Source organism: Melospiza georgiana, chromosome 19, assembly GCF_028018845.1.
Source record: "Melospiza georgiana isolate bMelGeo1 chromosome 19, bMelGeo1.pri, whole genome shotgun sequence".
Classification (NCBI taxonomy): Eukaryota; Metazoa; Chordata; class Aves; order Passeriformes; family Passerellidae; genus Melospiza; species Melospiza georgiana.
The window spans coordinates 7,746,076-7,765,103 of record NC_080448.1 but is presented as its reverse complement, the minus strand read 5'-3'; the positions used below and the strand labels follow the sequence as shown (position 1 = coordinate 7,765,103).

The 19,028-nt window shown below is 48.6% G+C and overlaps 3 protein-coding genes and 1 non-coding gene across 6 annotated transcripts in view; 3 read left to right on the top strand and 1 right to left on the bottom strand.

The window, feature by feature from the left end:
• The first annotated feature begins 451 nt into the window (after positions 1-451).
• Positions 452-10,595, top strand: UNC45B (unc-45 myosin chaperone B). The gene is made up of 19 exons (XM_058037629.1): positions 452-613; positions 883-919; positions 1,190-1,365; positions 1,962-2,051; positions 2,480-2,647; positions 2,859-3,027; positions 3,290-3,460; positions 4,293-4,464; positions 4,692-4,992; positions 5,163-5,257; positions 5,914-6,055; positions 6,481-6,621; positions 6,795-6,922; positions 7,294-7,360; positions 7,668-7,781; positions 7,876-7,991; positions 8,319-8,436; positions 8,540-8,695; positions 9,800-10,595. The coding sequence occupies exons 1-19, from the start codon at positions 452-454 to the stop codon at positions 10,064-10,066; spliced, it is 2,790 nt and encodes a 929-aa protein (XP_057893612.1). The 3' UTR covers positions 10,067-10,595.
• A 1,866-nt stretch (positions 10,596-12,461) lies between these two features.
• LOC131091701 (Z30 small nucleolar RNA) lies at positions 12,462-12,558 on the top strand. Its single transcript, XR_009115416.1, has one exon. It is a non-coding gene; the product is annotated as a Z30 small nucleolar RNA (small nucleolar RNA).
• Positions 12,559-14,268: 1,710 nt separating this feature from the next.
• PEX12 (peroxisomal biogenesis factor 12) lies at positions 14,269-18,427 on the bottom strand. Its single transcript, XM_058037627.1, has 3 exons — positions 18,302-18,427; positions 17,379-17,923; positions 14,269-16,092 (listed from the first exon to the last, which is right to left on the bottom strand). Exons 1-3 carry the CDS (start codon positions 18,425-18,427, stop codon positions 15,693-15,695), a joined length of 1,071 nt encoding a protein of 356 aa, XP_057893610.1. The 3' UTR covers positions 14,269-15,692.
• Positions 18,428-18,559: 132 nt separating this feature from the next.
• The window catches only part of AP2B1 (adaptor related protein complex 2 subunit beta 1), an 81,749-nt gene continuing 81,280 nt past the window's right edge, over positions 18,560-19,028 (top strand). The window contains exon 1 of one of the 3 annotated variants that reach the window (XM_058037439.1): positions 18,560-18,626. The gene's annotated coding sequence lies outside the window, so the exon portion shown is untranslated. The other 2 variants (XM_058037441.1, XM_058037440.1) reach the window with 2 other exon arrangements.

The window sequence follows — 19,028 nt, the reverse complement described above, 5'->3', positions numbered from 1 at the left end:
GCTCCCAGCCCTCCCCAGGCGTATAAAGCACGAGGGGACAAGGAGGGGACAGGCTGTGGTGACAGGTGACACTGACAGGCAGCAGGAGCTGCCAGGTCCTGCCCAAACTTGGAGTGGGAAGTGAGCTCTTTCCTGAGCCACACGGATTCTCCGTAGTGCTGGCAGATTTCTTTCTTTTTAGTTGTCGTTTTCTTTTTCTTTTTTTTTTTCTTTTTTTTTTTTTTTTACTCCTAAGGATCAACATTGGTGGGAAAAGCTTCTGAGAAGTCACAGCCTTGAAGAGCAATTTACATCATCATTTTCAAAACTCTTCGTCCTGGTAAGCTGCTTTTATTAATGTGTGTTAATTACATGTCAGTCTCATGGTGGAACTCAGCTTGGGGGAGTAGGCAGCCGACCCAGGCAGTTGAAAATGGGCCACAAACTGATGTTTTTCCTTCAAGCTCTCCAGATGGAGGATCCCATTCAGCTGAAAGAGGAGGGGAATAAATATTTTCAGGCCAGTGACTACGAGAAAGCCCTTCAAAGCTACACTCAAGCCATAAAGCTCAACAAGGACAAGGCGCTGCAGGCGGTGCTGTACAGGAACAGGGCAGCCTGTTTCCTCAAAAAGGTGAGAGCAGCTCCCCTCACATGGGCAGTGCTCAAGGGGAGAGGAGCAGGAGGGCAGCCAAGGGCACTCACTGGCTCTGGACTGGGTGGTTTGTCCATTTATTGAATAAAGGGGGTTTCCAGTTGTTGTGAAATGAAATGTTCTTGTGCTGGAGCTTCACTGGGGCGTCCCCCTGGGAAATGGGAGCAGAGAGATCCCAATGTCCATCAGCACTGGGGGCATGCCCTGCTATTCCATGGCTAACAAATCCCTCCTTTCTGGTTTAACAGGAGGAATATGCCAAGGCAGCCTCGGATGCATCTAGAGGTAAGGAGGGGGCTGTTATGAGGAGAGCTGGACACACTTGCTCAGCCTGCTCTCACATCTGTGGCCTTATTCCTTGATGTCCACTAACACCCAAGTGCTGAGGCCACAAGGGAATTCCTGGAAGTTCAAGTGATGTTCTAATTTGATGTGCTGGTCCAATCAGCGTTAATCAAGCACTGCTTGATGCTAACAACAAAGCAAATCACAGTTTGCACAGGCCACTTGCAAGCAGCAAGCTCTGATGCCTGGTGTTTTGGGTCCCTTTCCCAGCTATTGACATCAATGCCTCGGATATCAAAGCCTTGTACCGGCGCAGCCAGGCCCTGGAGAAACTGGGCAAGTTAGACCAAGCATTCAAAGATGCTCAGAAATGTGCAACCCTCGAACCACGCAACAAAAACTTCCAGGAGACCCTGAGGAGACTGGGGGCCAACATCCAGGAGAAGGTAAATGCCAGGGGAGCAGTGCTGGATTCACAGACCAGGGGTGGGAAATCCTTGCTCTGGGTTGCATCAATGGATTGTTGGTCACACTGGAAATTTGTGGCAGTATAGGGGGATAAATAGGCTCCATTGACTGGAAGTTCATACTTGAGGTGTGTAAATCTGAGGGTTGGGTCGAATGGTTAAATTTAAAAAGTGTGGCAGCACCCTCCTGAGGCTGGCCTGGTTCTGAGTGTCTTGGAAAGGTCTTGGCAAGGGTCTGGACCAGCTTTGGGCTGGGTCTGGCAGTTGCCACATTGCTAGAGTTACCTTTACAGGGGTGCTGTGAAGAAATCCTTGCACCACTACCTCCTGTGAAGTCTCAGAAATCAAGGTTTAGGGCTGGCACTGCCTGTGCCCATGAGATTGGTAATGGATGCTGATTGCTGAAAAATTCTATCTCCTGTTATTCAGCTTAAATTGTGCATTAAATCGTGCATTAAATTAAGCATTAAATCTTTGCCTGTGGTTTGAGGGGAGGGAACATTCTTGAAGTGAAAAAGGAAAGCTGCTCCTCGATTTTCTCCTCCTGATGCTCTGTGCTCTCTCTCTTGGCACAGCTGCGCATTCAGTTCTCCACAGACTCGAGGGTGCAGAAGATGTTTGAGATCCTGCTGGATGAGAACAGCGACAAAGAGAAGAGAGAAAAGGTGAGAACTGCTCTGGACTTGGCAAAATGGCTGTTTGATGTCAGAGGCTGCTCCAGGGAGCAGAGCCCTGTGTTCTCTTCCCCACCTCCCCTGGATGGAGGATGAAGGTGAACTGCGCTCAGAGAGAGGGAAGATCACCCCTGTGGTGACAGAAAGTGGCCCAGCCTCCCAAAATACCATAAGTAGGGTCAGCCTGGACTTCTGCTGAGGTCCTGCCACCCTCCAGATGTTCCTTCCAAGCAGTGACCCCACTCTTCTTGGGCAGAGCAGAGCTGGTCCCTAAATGCACCTGGATCAGCTGCCTGGAGGGGTCTGAGCTGAGCTGATCTGCTGCATCTGTCAGGACATGGTTCCCACCAGGATCTCCCAGAGATGTTCTGGAGGCTGGGCTGTGCCACTGACCCCTGGTTCTTCTGCCTCCCACCTAGGCTGCAAACAACCTCATAGTCCTGGGGCGGGAGGAAGCAGGTGCTGAGAGGATTTTCCAGAATAATGGGGTCAACTTGCTGCTGCAGCTGATAGAAACCAAAAACCCTGAGCTGATCCTGGCAGCTGTGAGGACACTTTCAGGAATGTGCACAGGACATAAGGCTCGGGTAAGGACAGGGTGCTTGGGCCTTCAACTGGGGTGGGGGAAATTGAAATAGTTTGTGTTGTTTGTGAACAGTGGGAGAAAATTAAAACTCTGACTTGTAGTGAGTCAGGATTCACTGAGGAAAATGATTTCTTTGTCCTAGCTGAGCCTAGAGGACACAGGGAGGAAAGGCCTTTGCTAACACTGTCCTGCTCTCTCCTTCCTGGGGCCAGGCCACTGCCATTCTCCATTACCTGGGCATCGACAGCATCTGCATGTGGATGTCAGTGGACAATGAAGAAATCTCCCTGGCTGTCTGCAATCTCCTGCAGACCATCACCGACTGCCTGATGGGCCAGGGGAAGGAGGAGCACCACGGCAAGGAGGAGGCTCTAGTGCTAGGTAAACACATCACCTGCTCTTCATTCCCTCTGGGCCCAGCAGGGAGGGCTCTGCTCCTGGAGTTTCACCTTATTCCTTGCTGAAGTGGGGACTTTACCCTTCAGCTGTACAGGAGGACAATCTGCACACAGCTCTTATCCTCATGCACAGCTTAAATACTTCTGTTCCAGCCACACAATGGCTTTGAGGGGTTTTGACTGAGCTCACCTGCTTGCAGAGGTAACTTCTTGTAACTGGCTGCTACTGTTTTGCTTCATTGTAGACACCAAGAAGGATTTGAGGATGATCACGATGCGTTTGCTGGATATGCTGGTCAGTAAGAAAGTGTCTGGGCAAGGGCGAGACCGAGCCCTCAACCTCCTCAACAAGAACATACCAAGGAAGGACCTGAAAGACCATGACAACAGCAGGAGCATCTTTGTCATCGACAATGGTGAGTCCTTGCCCTCCATCCTGTTCTGATCTGGGAGATGTGGAGCTGTGTGTTCTTGCCTTAATACCCAGAGAACTTCCTATAAAATAAAGCCTCTCTGGCTTTTTTTGGTGCATGCAAGCCTGGAGCAAAGTTAGACTTATTAGCAGGGAACAGTACTAAGAGAAAATCAACTGTGTATGAGAACAAGAATTTTTGAGTTTCTGAAGGACTACCTAATATCTCTGGTTAGTTTCTCCAATGTAATTGCTAATGTTAGGAGGATTTGGTTTGGATAAATTGTCTGCTTTAGACAGGATCAGATAAGCACCTGCTGAGCTTGGTGGGCCCATAAATTGATCAATTGTAAAGCTGGATGAGGATGAGGAAAATGTGTGCTGTGTGTTTCTATAGTAATTCCAATGCATGCATGTGTTACCATTTTGATGGAAGTTATTTAATAATAATTCAGCAAAAGGTGAGTTAAGTCATGCAGAATCACTTGAAAGTGGCTGGGTTTTCCTCAGTCAGAGCCTCCAGCCTTGGAGGTCAGTAGGTTTAATGTCTCCTGACAAAAATAACAGATCCAGCCAGGGGCCTAATGCAGTTCTGCTTATCTCACTCTGAGAACTGGAAAAAAGCCTGATGCTGCAAACCTGTAATCTCACCAGCAGAAGCTCCTCCCCAGTAAATATCTTAGTGTCTTTTTTGCTTAAGACTTATGTGATTAGGCTGAAAAATAATTGAAAACCATCCCAACTGGCTATTCCACAGCAAGAAAGTAACAAATGGTATCTTGAATTTTGCACAGACCCTCTCCCCTCTGACAACCATATCACTCTATCGTTTCCAGGCTTAAAAAAGATACTGAAAGTGGTGGGCCAGATTCCTGAGATGCCTGACTGCCTGCCACTGACAGAGAACACCCAGCTGACTGCCTCTGTCCTCCTAAATAAGCTCTACGATGACCTGCGCTGCGACCCGGAGCGGGACAACTACCGGCTCATCTGCGAGGAGTACATCAAGTGAGTCGGCCCAGAGGGCAGGAGCAGGGCTTCCTGAGGGTGAGATCAGGCACTTGAAGTCTGCTTGTGTTCAAAATTGGGGTTTGGGGAGATTATGAATTGCTTGGGATCCTGCTGCATCACGGCTTTGCAGGAATTTGCACACCCAAATATCCAACATGATTCAGCAGCACGGCTGAGGGAGAAGATCCCCTCCCCGCTACTGTACAATACTCTATCCCATGCAGGAGCAAAATTGACCCACAAGACATGGATAAGACACTCCACGCTGTCCAGATTGTGTCTGGTGTTCTGCAAGGCCCCTTTGACTTGGGCAACAAGCTGCTTGGCATGAAGGGAGTGATGGAGATGATGGTTGCCCTGTGTGGCTCCGAGAGGGAGATTGACCAGCTGGTGGCTGTGGAAGCTCTCATCCACGCTTCCACCAAGCTGAGCAGAGCCACCTTCATCATCACCAATGGGGTGACACTCCTGAAGGAGATCTACAAGAAGACCAAAAATGAGAAGATCAAAATCCGAGCTCTGGTGGTGAGGACGCAGCCCTGCCTCTATTGCCTGCCACACTCGGCAGCTTAATCCCAGACTTGGGAGAGGAGGGAGGTTGTGGGGATGAGAGATGGGCTTAGGCTGTTTTGGGGCAGCAACACAAGAAGATTAATGAGCCTTTCTCACTGGTACATCCCTTTTGTCCTCCTCAGGGTCTCTGCAAGCTGGGCTCAGCAGGAGGCACGGACTATGGCCTGCGGCAGTTTGCTGAGGGCTCCACGGAGAAGTTAGCCAAGCAGTGCCGAAAGTGAGTGACTTCACTTCTTCCTTCAGTTATTCCAATCTTTGCAAAGCACAATGTGTTCCTCCTCCACGAGATCCTGCCCACACATTGCCTTCATTTCATGTGCTGCCTGCCAGCTGACAGTGCCCCCAGAGCCACTGGGCTTTTCTGTGCCTGAAGCAGCCATGTGCTCCTTCTGCCTCGATACCCAGAGGAGCCTTCTCCCTCCCTCACTGCCCATGGGACACACCAGACCTGGTGCCTCCCTCTTTGCCAGAGTGGCACAGCCTGATTAATGCTTACTTTGAATATGCACAAGGCCCTTCTGAAGGTGAATTTGCCAGGTAGAGTAAGCAAGGAGGTGGGATCAAGTCAGGACGTGACTGAATGGGTGGTCATTCCTGCAGGCATCTCGTTTTTCATGGGATGGAAAAGGCAAAGCAGTGCTGAGTAGCTGTCCTGGTCTGTCATTCCCTGCAGCATTTAGATCCCACAAGTTGAGCCATGGGGAGGAAGGTCATGTCTCAAGGGGAAGCATCCCCAGTCTGAGGAGCTGCAGCAGAACCTGAGGACATATTTGGGCCTGAATCAGTCTCAATATCTGTTTTTCTGCCCACTTTTTACAGATGAGTTAGTTCTGGCTCCCAAGATAGAAATGTGAGTGTTTTTCTCTCTTGCAGGTGGTTGTGCAACACCAGCATCGATGCCCGCACCAGGAAATGGGCTGTGGAAGGGCTCTCCTACCTCACCCTCGATGCAGATGTCAAAGATGACTTTGTTGAAGATGAGCCAGCCCTGAAAGCTATGTTTGAATTAGCCAAGGTCCATCTCCTTTCCTTGTTCCTTCATTCCTCTGGTGGCACCAAGTTCTCCCAGCTCTCCAGCCCTACACTGTGCCCCAGTCAGAAGGAGCTGTGACCCCAGCCCCTCACCTCTGGTTCAGCAGAACTTCGGTTCTGCCTGTGCCCCAGAGACATCTCAGGGCTGCCACCATCCTGCTCTTTTCCCTGGGCTGAGGGGTGTTGCTCCTACCTTCACTGTCAGCAAATGCAAGAAAACCAAAGGCACCAAGGTGTTGACAGCACCTGATGATGTCCAACACCTTGTTTGACCATGAAAACTTTCATGGGCTATGAAACTGGGGATAAGAACATTTCCACAAGTGAAAACCATCCTGGCAGTCCAAAAGGAACTGTTTCCCTGCTGTGCCCTCCTCACCCTCACACAAACTTTATTTTCCTATGCAGGCAAGTGACAAAACAATCTTGTATTCTGTGGCTTCTGCACTGGTGAACTGTACCAACAGCTACGATACCAAGGAGCTGGTCCCAGAGCTGGTGCAGCTGGCAAAATTCTCCAAGCAGCACGTGCCTGAGGAGCATCCAAAGGTGGGTTATGTCCAGCTGGAGATGCTGTTCAGAAAGACTTATTTGGTGTATCCATTGTCACAGACTTCGGGTCTCCTGCCTCCAGACTGAAGTTGTTTGCTGTCCAAGCAGGCTGTTGGGTGGCAGAATGGCAGCTGCCAAGGGCTAATCCTTTCCCAATGTTTCCTCCTCAGGACAAGAAGGATTTTGTGGTGAAGCGGGTGAAGAGGCTGCTGAAGGCTGGGGTTGTCTCTGCCTTGGCCTGCATGGTGAAGGCTGACAGTGCCATTTTGACTGACCAGAGCAAGGAGCTCATTGCCAGGTGCCTTCACTGCAGTGCTGGGAGCTGGGAGTGCTTGGCAGCCCCTGTGTCATGGGGATGGACACCTGGGCTGGGGCATTCTGCCTGTGGGGGAGGAAAGATTTAAAACCAAAGTTTTTGTTCAGAGGTGTCATAAAAATTTTGAGTTCTCTGTATTGGTTCTGGCTGGAATAGAGTTCATTTTACGGACCTGAAAACTTCTTAATCTGCCATTTTTTGTTTCCTCATAGAGTGCTGTCTGCATGGGGTTAAGCACCTGGAATTTTCCTGGTGGCTCTGGCACTCCTGCAACACCTCAGCCCCATTCCATGAGGGCTGTTGGCTGCTGCTGTCCCCATGGCTGTCTCACTGAGTGTTCTGTGCCCCTGCAGGGTGTTCCTTGCCTTGTGTGAAGACCCCAAGGACCGCGGGACCATTGTTGCTCAAGGTGGTGGGAAGGTGATTGCTTTCATGTTCACAGTTCCTGATGTGCTGTTAATGCCTGCTGGGAGCCTGGGGTATGTCTCCAGTGAGAGACAGTGACAGAAGAGCACAAGTTGTCCCCCCAAGGGCCATACTGACACTGCAGTCCCATCTCTGCAAGGCTCCAAAGAAGTGATGTTCTTGGAGTGAGCTTGTGGTACCTAATTGAGAACAAAAGCAAGGCATCACAGAGGACTATGGGATATTTTTAATTTGGTTTACTCAGTTAAGGCAGTCTTGTAAATCTTCTTAGAACACTGAATGCTTTTTCCTGTGTCTCCAGGCCCTGATACCTCTGGCTGTGGAAGGCACAGATGTTGGCAAGATAAAGGCTTCTCATGCTCTGGCAAAAATTGCTGCTATCTCCAATCCAGACATTGCATTCCCGGGGGAGAGAGTAAGCTTAATAATAATAATAATAATAATAAAAACAAAATAATTGAAACTTCCTTTAGCAAATGAAAATTGTTAATGCAAGCCTTCTCTTCCAGGTGTATGAGGTGGTGAGGCCCCTTGTCAGCCTGCTGAACACAGAGAGAGATGGACTCCAGAACTACGAGGCTCTGTTAGGTCTCACAAACTTTTCAGGAAGAAGTGATAAACTCAGGTGAGCTTTACTGCTTTTTAACCTTCCTCTTTCCCCAGGAGTGAATGTGAGTTACTTGTTGGACTATGAAGACTGGTCAATTTGAGCTAACTTTGGCAGAGCTACAACGGTCTCAGAGCTAAAAGACTGATGAAATAGGAAAAGGAGAGTGACTTATTTTCCTCTAGAAACAGCAAAGACATGAATTTCATCTGCATTAGACAGGGAATGAACCACATCATGCGCTCCAGACACTGATTTGCTTCAAGGCCTTCCCTGCAGTTAATATTTGATAAGTTGGTTGCCGCTTGACCTATAATGTGTGGTTTTTACTGCTCTTTGCCACAGGTTGAAGATAATCAAAGAGAAGGCCCTGCCAGATATTGAAAACTACATGTTTGAGAACCACGACCAACTCCGACAGGCAGCCACTGAGTGCATGTGCAACTTGGTGGTCAACAAGGAGGTAAAATCCCCCCTGGGCATGATGTCCAAGCTGACTGCATGCCCCTGCCCTGTGAGGAGCTGTCCCTAACTGTGCTGCCTCTGGGTATCTCTGGGGTTTTTAGGTTCAGGAGCGGTTTGTGGCCGATGGCAACGACCGGCTGAAGTTGGTGGTGTTGCTGTGTGGTGAGGATGATGAGAAGGTTCAGGTTGCAGCAGCAGGAGCCCTGGCCATGCTGACAGCAGCACAAAAGAAACTCTGCTCGAAGATGACTCAAGTGGTGAGGACACAGCTCTGGTTGTGGGCAGTGTGTGGGATGTACCCTGCAAGGGTCCTGGCTCAGATTTGAAGAAATCTCTCCAAAGGAAGATGCAGTTTACTAGTTCAATACTGAGGAACCTAGAGAAGCTGGGGCCTGGGTGTGCATGCTTTGATAAATAACCTGAAACCCAAACTTTGTTCCCCATGGAAATGAGAAGAGCTTGATTGATAGCCTGCTGAGCTTTAGAGATCCCAAAGGATGTCCCTTCCCTGCACAGATCTGTAGGCCCTGAGAACCCAGAGCCTGCATGGCTGAGGGTCTGAAGAGCTGTTGTTGAGAACTCCTGAACCCTAACTTGTTGCGCACATGATTGAACTCTGGAGCTCATTAAGATAAAATGATTAATCAAGCCAACGAGAAACTCAATAAGGTTGGGGTGGGGGAGTATCCTGGCCATCTCAGCTGTGTCAAGACTCTGATCAAATTCTTTTCACAGCGATTATGCAGCAAATTGAATATGAAACATATTCCATGTTGTCCCAGTGTCGCAGACACATTTTATGAAAAACTGTTTCCTAAGGATTTTTTCTCCTGAGAAGCTGGGAGGCCTCAGGAACAAATGTAAACAATGGTTATCTGCTGCTGTGGAATGCAACAGGTGCATCTGTGATTGGTCTCATGTGGTTGTTTCTAATTAATGGCCAATCACAGTCAGCTGGCTGAGACTCTCTGTCCAAGCCACAAGCCTTTGTTATTCATTCCTTCTTTTTCTATTCTTAGCTAGCCTTCTGATGAAATCCTTTCTTCTGTTCTTTTAGTATAGTTTTAATATAATATATATCATAAAATAATAAATCAAGCCTTCTGAAACATGGAGTCAGGTCCTCGTCTCTTCCCTCATCCTAAGACCCCTGCGAACACCATCACAGTCCCAGTGCTGTGGAAGATTCTGACTTAGGTGTAAGAAAAATTGGGTTAAAATGTTTGGAGTCAGGCTTCCTTAGTTAAAAATACCATAAGTGACATGAGTACTGCTCTTCCTTCCACTGAAGGAAGCCAGAGTCATGTTCTTGGTTGAGATATTCTTCAAATCAGTACTAATGATCTCTCCTTCCCTTGCAGACCACCCAGTGGCTTGAAATCCTGCAGAGGCTCTGCTTGCATGACAACATGGAGGTCCAGCACCGAGGACTGGTCATTGCCTTCAACTTGATCAGCTCTGACAAAGAGCTGGCCAAGAAGCTGGTGGAGTCGGAGCTCCTGGAGATCCTGACCTACGTGGGGAAGCAGGAGGATCACCCCAAGAAGCAGCACATCATAAATGTGGCACGTGATTGCCTCACCAAGTGCATGGATTACGAGCTGATCAAACCTCTCTCTCAGGCGTGAGGGAATGAAAAGCACCAAAAAAAGGCTGAGCGTGGGAGAAAAAAAATGGAGAAATAGGGAAAAGTGAGAGCCATGAGGAGAATCTGGTGCCATTGTCAAGGCACTGAATAATAGTTTGGGGACAGCATTGGAGGATCATAAGGTGTATGAGGAAAAGGAGGGAATTTGCCTGGGAAATTTGGGATGTGTCCATCTGAGTAATACACAGATGGTGTAAATCCTTTCTCTGCCCCCATTCAGCTGATAATGATGAAAGCTTCAGCTGTAAAAGAGTTGGTTGTGTTGGAGACGTGTCAGGAGGCTGTTGGAAGGAAACTCAACAAAGCTGAAATTGGTTCTGCCACCACCTCCAGCTCCTGGTACTTCTGGAATTCCCAGCAATGGTGGAACAGGGAGGGTTAAGTGCCTTCTATTCTATAGTCAGAAAATAGGATTTTAGCTGTGTGCTTTTTTGTTCATTTATTGGAAGATATGTGCCAAAGTGTGAGGATGGTGGGTGAACTCTTAATAAATTCACTGCTTTGTTCCATGTGGAATTCCTGTTCTGATTTTATTAAGCTAAAGGAGAATTTAAGGCAAGTCTTGCATCACACCTGGAAAAAATGGAGTAATTGGTAACATAGGTTGAATTTTCACTCCTTGCAAACCAGTGTTCCCAAATGCAGCAGAGTCACCACAAAGGTGCCACAGCAAGGCACAGGGAATGTTGAAAATATCCCATTTATGAAAAAAAACAGAATGAAAAGCAATCCAGTAGTCATCATCACATTAAACTTCATTACAAAAATATTTTCATTCAAGCACAGATTCTTAATGCAGGCTATGGACAACACAAAAATCACAGACCATTGTTTTAGTTCCTGGGGAAAAGTCCCTAAACATGTAATAAATATAATTTTACTCAATAATTATTTAAATATTAATTCAAACACATTAAAATATTTCTGATCATATTAATATTAGTGATGTTCACAATAGGCATGATGAAATGTTGAGGTTTTGGGTTATGAAAGGAACCCTGAGGGTAGTCTTTTCTTGCATGTTAAGGGAAAAAAATAAATGAAAGTGTCTCTAGTATCCTGAATTTGAAAAATATAGAAAATTTTGAACTAAAAGGTTTGATAAGCTAAAAGTAGATTTATTTGGAGGGTGTATTTAGTGAATGTAATTGGGTTCAGTTAAATCGCTGGTGCTTTATAATCACAGCTGAGGGATATCAGGCTGTTCTTTCAAACCGAGGGAGGAACATTGTGGTGGGAAATATGATTTGTTTTCTATCAGCCTTCAATTTTGGATACCCATTTTTAGGGCTTTTGAATCTGGCTTTCGAAAGTACTTAACATTGCCTCTATACAGGTTTACCTAACTAGCATCTCTGACACCAAGACAAAATTCCATTGGTATTGAACGGCAAAGTTTCCCTTCTCCTGCTAAAGCCTCTCTTTGGAGCAACTGCGTTCTACTAACTGACTGTTGCTGAAGTTGAGTGGGGAAATAACTTCTGTAAAAGCCATTTATTGGCATTTCTTTTAGAAAAACATGGGGTGAACATGAGTTTTACACTAACAGGGACCACCCGCTCCCTCAGCCCCCCTCAGGCTTCCTCAGGGCGAGAAACGCTCGCACCGCCCCCAGCTCCTCTAACGCACTTTCCTATTGGCTCCCACCGTTAGAACCGCGCGCTGTGATTGGTTGTTACAATCTGATGGGCGGGGCGAAGAGGGCGGCTCCGCCCCGGTGTGGCCGGGCCTGTGGGAGCGGAGCGGCGTGAGGGGGACAGGGGACAAGGGACGCGGGATATGGCATATGGCATACGGGGTACAGGGGGATGCGGGACCGCGGTGGGGCAGCTGAGGGCTCGGAGTGTGCGAGGATGGAGACACTGAGGGGGAGGAGACGTGGAAGCGGCTCTGGGGTCTGAGGAGCCCGTACCTGGCCGAGGTGTAAGGCATGTGCGGTTTACTAAGATGCGGGAGGATGTCGGGGAGCTCGGAGAATGGAGGATGGGCGCGGGCAGAGGAACTGGGGACTGAAGAGCTGCAGGGACCTGGTGGGGAAGGTACAGGGAAGGAGATGGGAAGAGAGTGTAAACTTGTGGCATGAGGGAAGGGAGGGATCCAAACAGGCCTCTGGAGCCTTGGAGAGACACTGACTGCAGCAGCATTTGCAGGTATGGCACTTTTATCCTCTTGGGTTTGCCTGGTACTGCTCTGCTGACCTTGGAATGCCAGTCTGTGACCTGCCTTCCCCAGATTCTGCTCGGCTCTAGAAGGAATATCACCTCCATCCCTGTGCTCCCCTGCTCCATGTGCTTCGTCCTCCTAGGGAGGAGGAAACCTCCCAGGCCCTGGCTTGGGAGCGAGCTACTCGTTGGAGGCAAATAGATTTGCCCAGCAGCAATGATGAGCGAAGTATAGTCTGAACTGGTATTGCCGAGACTCCGTGTCTCCGCTCTGACCAGGGCATGATCACCTAATCTTCTCTCTGAGCTACCTTAGGCTAAGCTCGTCTGCAGGGAGCAGCTTTGCTGTTCTTGAAACTTTGATGCACCCTAAAAAACATACTAAGAGTTTTTAGCAGTTTAACAGCAGAAAAAGCCTTGATTTGAAAAATAGCTCAAATACTCGTTGCTGCAGCATTGTGTGAGCTTGCAGGGAGGGGAGGATGTGGGTTTATCTCCTGTGTGTGCCGTGGATCACAAACTCCAGATCCTCTGCCACTGTCTCCTGTGTTAGTGCAGTGCAGACTCTGAGCTGTCTGCCCTGTAGAAGTTCATTAGCAGTTCATTCAGCTGTATTCTCATTTAGTGCTTGCCAGCAGGGAGCCAGAAGTATTTTTGGAATACTCTCCATGAAGTGCAACCCCTTTAGCGTTGAGGGAAGGACCTAAGAAAATAGATGATGCTATTCTCTAATTCGGTTTTTTTTTTTGTTCTTTTCCAGGTGCTGATTACATCTTTATATTGATTTCTCTCTTCCTGTGAAGAAACAAGCATCCATGGGGAATATACACCTAGGAGTATGTTTTAGTGGCTTTCCCTTAACAGGAGAAGCCACTTTGTTTCTTTTCAGAAAATAGCAAAAACTCAGTTGCTTCATGCTCTAACTTTTGAACACTACCTTGATGAGCTGTGAATGTGCCTGAGGTTCACTAAAGAATTTTTAAAAGACTTGCAAAGTCAAGTCCTGGCAGTGGATACTGAACAACTCCAGTGCTGCTGTTAATGTTGATGAAATTGTATTGAGCAACACCAAAGCATCCTGAGGGCATATTTGGTACATGACTCTGTAGAAATCACAAATTAGTAAGTCCAAAGGTTGCTTTAATAAAGTTGGTGCTGAAAAAACTTCTCTTGTCAATCCTTAGCCAATCTTGGTTTTAAGAACACAGTTAAAAAGCAGATAAATGGGATTTTTTTTCTATAACCCCATTTGGTTTTGTAGCTTAGTTTTAGAGTAAGAAACCTGACAATGAGTATCAATTGGCTGCTAAGGACAGGAGGTTTCAAAGGAGTCAAATCCAAGCTGGCATCCTGCAGCCATCTCTAGGAACACAAAAAATCTGCCAGGTAACTGCTGAGCCTGTCAGATGGTGGGTTTGATGCTTGTCATTCAGCTAAGCTTTATTGTGTAAAGGACAATTTATTGTGTAAAGGAGAAATTACAGCTGCTTAGAACTGGGAGGCTTTGCTGTGGGTGGTTCTGTGCAGGTCCTGGAGGTGGCCAAACCCAAGTTTGGCAGGGACAGGGGATTGTGCAGGAGTGGGAAGCAGCCAGGGCCTGGCAGGTGGGCATCTGGTGGGCTTTTTGGGGAGGGGAAGAGGCATAAATCCTGGGAGAAGGAGCTGGAGAGGCCCTGGAGCTGTATGGGATCAGATAACTGTTGTGTGTTAGTGAATCCTGCATTAGAGAGAGGATGAACTCCCCAAGAGCCCTGCAGAGCTGGGGGTGAGTGTTCCACCCCTGCCCAGCCTCTCCCTGAGCAGCAGGTAAGTAACTTGGAAAGTCTAGGAAGGATAGAAGGGAAATAAACCTATCTTGAAAAGGAATCATCAGTCAAATGCTTATTTAAATGAGCTGTTGCACTGGAGTCACCAGGACATCAACAGAAATTAAAAAGTGATTTGGAACCTCAGAAAATCTCACACTTGGATGTGATTTGTCTTCCAGTAAGACCTGTGTGTTCCAATTGCCCTCTAAAGGAAAAAGGAGTATCTTCATGGACTCCATTTTACTGGAGAAGAGAGAAATGAGATAGTTTTTATTATTAGTCCACAGTGGCACAGGTAGAAGGGTCAGGGAGGTGTACAGAGATAATAAAGCACCAGGAACAAATCTCATTTATTAGGGGTTTGGGGAAGGTTCAAATTACTGCATTTTCCCACATTATTCAATAACCTTACTCTCTTGCTTGCAGGTGAAGGAGGATATTGGAGATTTTTATCTTCTGAAGCAGAGCTAAAGTGGAGGGAAAATGAGATGCCTGGTTCAGTAGATTAAATGTTAGGAGATATCTCTTAATCTGCAAAGGCCAGAATGGGGTCTGGACTTTGTGCAGAAACTTTGCTCTTGTTGCTCTAAGCACTGTCACTGTGATATCTGGAGCACTGCTGCTCCCTAGAGTCAGGAACACAGGCTTCCATCTGAAAAATCAGGTGTCAAGCAAGAGCCAGCCATGTCACACAGCTTTTCTTTCCTCCTGTGCTCAGTGCGAGGATGTTTTGTTCTGATATGAATGTGCTACACGGCTGGGACTGGAATAATTGCAATGTAATGCTCAGACATTAAAGATTCTCAGCCTACAAAATGCTAATCTTACATCCACCACCATCACATGGAAAGATGAAAGCAGCTTTAGTCTTGTCTCTCTTATGTAAATAGAGGCCCCAGAGGAGCAAAGTGTTTTTCCAATAACCAGAAAAGAATTAAATTAGGTTCTCAATCAAGAAAGAATTTTGCTTTATAAAAGCAGATAATAATTAATGCAAATACTTATTCAACAATAAACCATTCTCATCAATTAGGAGTTTGTTTTAATCTGGTTTGTCATTTTCTCTCTTGTGCAGAAAATGTCACATTCCTCTTGTCCATCTCGTTCCCTGAAAGAGTCAAAAGTCTTAATTTAGAACCGTTGATGGGAATTAGGAGGGTGATGTTCTCAATTCCAAGGTGAAGAGCCTAAAAATGCAGGAGGCTGAAGAGCAGAGGTTTAAGCCTGTCTCCACCTCTGGCAAAGCCAGAGCTCACCCTGGGCAGCACAAGGGCCTGGGAAGAAAAACGTACCTGGAGAATTTCCCTGCCTCTTTAATTTGCTGGCTCATGCCCTCCAGCAGCACCAGTGCTGGTTTTTAATCCACACATCTGCATTCCTCTTACCCAAATCAATGTTTCCTCCCTTTCAGCTGGTCCTTTGAGGCATTTCTGTGCTGGCTGACAGGCTGGGGCTGTGTGATACCTCTGCAGCTGCCAGGATGTTTGAACAGCTCATCAACAAAGGGCAGAGCATCGCCAGAACGTGCAAAGGCAGCCAAGCTGATGAACCAGCGAGCGCCGCACAGCTCACCCAGGAGCTGTCTGAAGCCTTCCATGGGATGCCCAGAGAGCTGCTGGAGGCTCCTGGGAGCCCTTCAGCTCTCAGGGGAGTAGAGTTTGACCAGGTGCTGCAGCTCTGTGGCATAGCCCGTGACTGGGCAGCGCTGGTGAGCCTTCACAAAGCCGTGGGCGCAGCGGTAGCAGAACACGAAGCCGGACGTGGCCAGGGCCGTGGCGTTGACGCGCACCTTGCGGCACAGGGGGCACACGGACTTCAGGCCGGGCAGCACAGCTGTGCCAGGCTCGTGATCCAGGTGCACAGGGGGCGGGGGCGTGGGGAGGGCTGTCAGGGACTTGATGGTCTCCTGGTTTTCTGAGGAGTACCACCAGTCCAGGAACTGCAGGAAGAAGACGCTGACGGACAGGCCGGTGGACAGCGAGACGGCGACGGCACCCAGAGCTCTCTTCAGGGCTGACTGCACTCGTGAGGTAAAGCTGCAGCAGAGAGAAACGGGGAGAGATGGTTACTGCTGCACGTTTATCCATCTAGAAACCATGGGGAAGAGCACCTGGGCAGTGACAGCTTCACACAGCTCCTTCATGCTAAGTTAGTTGGTCACTGTGTCCCATGTTTGCACTTATTAGGATGTTTCAGATTCTTTTTTTATTTTAAGGAAGATGGTTACTACTGCACATTTATCCATCTAGAAACCATGGGGAAAAGCACCTGGGGAATGACTGCTTCATACAGCTCCTTCATGCTAAGTTGGTCCCATGTTTGCACTTATTAGGATGTTTCAGATTTTTATTTTAAGGAAGATCCAAGATGCACATTTATCCATCTAGAAACCATGAGGAAGAGCACCTGGGGAGTGACAGCTTCATACACCTCTGTAATCCTAAATTAGTAATCCTAATTAATGTCCCATGTTTGCACTTATTAGGATGCTTCAGATTCTTTTTTTATTTTAAGGAAGATCCAAGATGGTTACTACTGCACATTTATCCATCTAGAAACCATGGGGAAGAGCACCTGGGGAGTGATAGCTTCATACACCTCCTTAATCCTAAATTAGTTGGTCACTGTGTCCCATATTTGCACTTATTAGGATGCTTCATATTCTCTCTTTTACTTTACACAAGATCTAAGATGGTTACTACTGCATGTTTATCCATATAGAAACCATGGGGAAGAGCACCTGGGGAGTAACTGCTTCATACACCTCTGTAATCCTAAATTAGTAATCCTAATTAGTGTCCCATGTTTGCACTTATTAGGATGTTTCAGATTCTTTTTTTTATTTTAAGGAAGATCCAAATCCTGGTTTTTTCAGAAGTTTAAATCAGAAGAATTTGGATTAAAGGATCCTGGAGGACAGAGTGTTTCACTCCAGGTCACCATTTCACAGGGTATTCAGTGTGGCCATGACTAGCTGCTGCTTAGGAAAATCAAAGAAATAAGTTTCAATCCTTTCAGCAACATTGCTGCATCTCCTTTGCTGGAAAAGTGCAGGGAAAGACTTAACAGAATAAAGGCTTGCATGTCCAAAAACACCCCCGAACTCTGAAATTTTATTACCACAAAATCACTTCAGCTAATCCCTGCTACTGGTTTCCTTATTTTCGCTCTCAATACACCCTTTTGGAGCACATTTTGTCAGTGTGAACTTTCATCTTGAATTTTTGGAGAACAAGGCACTTTTACCTTACAGCATCACCCCTAAATTTACACACCCATGGAACACCCTGGAGGGCAACACCTGAGCCAGGTTCTGCCATACCTGTGTGCTTGACTTGAGGTGCTTTCAGCCCATTTCTTCTCCAGGGCCTGGATATCCTCTGCAGTCAGCCTGACCAGGCGGACCCCAGCCAGCTTCAGCAAGGGGGAATGATGCTCAGCCTTGCCCAGGATGTAGCACAGCTGCTGGATAAGAAACCAGCCCTCCCAGGTCATGTTTACATAGGGGTAGGCAGCTAGAAAAGCTCTGTAGAAGCGTTTCCAGGATGATGAGGGAGGGTGGATGGAGTACTCATCCTCCTCCCTCAGGCTGGACACCAGTTTCTCCAGCTTTCCTTTCAGGTAAGGAACAAGAACCAGCAGGAGCAGAGATTTCCAGTGGTGCCTCTTTGGCAGGCCAGCTGTGGCCAGAGGTCGCTGTCTGCCGTTTCCCATGGGGATCCTCTTCATGCTGTAGAAGTTCTCCGAGAAGGAGGCGCTGCACCTGGCCAGGTAGTGCTGCTGCAGCAGCAAATCCAGAAGGACGTAAATCTCATCAAACCACCGCCAGAGGAAGCCGTACCGGGCAGGGTTGGACTCGGCAAGCACCTGTTGCAAAAGGGACACAAAACAGGAGGAATCAGAGTGATTTGGGTTGGGAGGATCATTAAAGATCTTCTGGTTCCAACCAGACACTTTTTACTGTCCCTGTGCTCCAAGCCCCGTCCAATTTGGATTTGAACACTTAGGGATGGGGCAGCCACAGCTTCTCTGCGCCAGGGCCTCCCCACCCTCACAGGGAAGGAGCTAAAAAGCGCAGTGAAATGCTAAATTATAAATCACAGCAGAAATAAACGATATCTGTAATTCTCAAACAACCCAGGTGGCTCACAACAGTCCCGCTGCCTGCGAGTGCCCCGGAGTCACACACCAGCCCCCCGGAGTTACACAGCGGCCCCCCTCCTCTCCGTTCACCCTCACCCTCACCTTGACCAGGTGCTGCAGGGCGGGTTTCACAGCGGCCATCAGGCTGTCCTGGGCCACCGCCTCGAACACGGACGGCCGCTCCTCCCCGGCCGGGGCGGCCGTGAGGTGAGCGCCCACCTCCGCCATGACACCGCCACACCGCCCCGCCGCTAGGGGGCGCCTCTGCCCCGCCCCGCCCCCCGGAAGCGCGGGCCGCCGGCGCTCCGCCCGCTGCCGCCGCTCTATGGTAGCGGGGCGCGGCCGCTCTGGGCGGGGAGGGTTCGATCTCGCTGATCCAAGTCCGCCCGGCCCCGCCGCTTCCGGTTCCGCCGCCGCCCCCGCAGCGGTGAGTCCGGCCCGTGAGTGGGGCCGGGGCTGAGGGCGCGGGAGGGACACGGGAGCGGTGAGGGTCAGCGGCGGGGCACTGCGGGTGGGGAATTGAGAGGGGCTGAGGGGGTGCTGGGAGAGGTGAGGGCAGTGCTGGGGTGCCGCCATAGGGCGGGGAGGGTGCTGGGAGGGGATAGCGGGAGGAGGTGTGAGGAACTGGGGGGAACTGGGATAGGGAAGGGAGAGAAACTGCTCGGGGAGGCGCTGGGAGGGGAGAGGAGGGGTGGGGGGACTGGTGTGGGTGGGAAGGGGCACTGGGAGGAGGTGAGGGGTACTGGAAAATGCAACTGGGATAGGGTGGGAGGGGATACTGGGAGGGACACCTAGGATAAAGTGGGAGGAGGAACTGGGATAGGGTGGG

Bases quoted from the DNA above. Each gene is read 5' to 3' on its own strand.
- PEX12 (XM_058037627.1), bottom strand. From the start codon at position 18,427: ATGGCGGAGGTGGGCGCTCACCTCACGGCCGCCCCGGCCGGGGAGGAG. The intron at 17,924-18,301 runs GTGAGGGTGAGG...CTTTTGCAACAG, and splicing joins CCCTGCAGCACCTGGTCAAG to GTGCTTGCCGAGTCCAACCC. The intron at 16,093-17,378 runs GTATGGCAGAAC...TCTCTGCTGCAG, and splicing joins ACCTCAAGTCAAGCACACAG to CTTTACCTCACGAGTGCAGT.
- UNC45B (XM_058037629.1), top strand. From the start codon at position 452: ATGGAGGATCCCATTCAGCTGAAAGAGGAGGGGAATAAATATTTTCAG. The intron at 1,366-1,961 runs GTAAATGCCAGG...CTCTTGGCACAG, and splicing joins GGGCCAACATCCAGGAGAAG to CTGCGCATTCAGTTCTCCAC. The intron at 4,465-4,691 runs GTGAGTCGGCCC...TATCCCATGCAG, and splicing joins ATCTGCGAGGAGTACATCAA to GAGCAAAATTGACCCACAAG.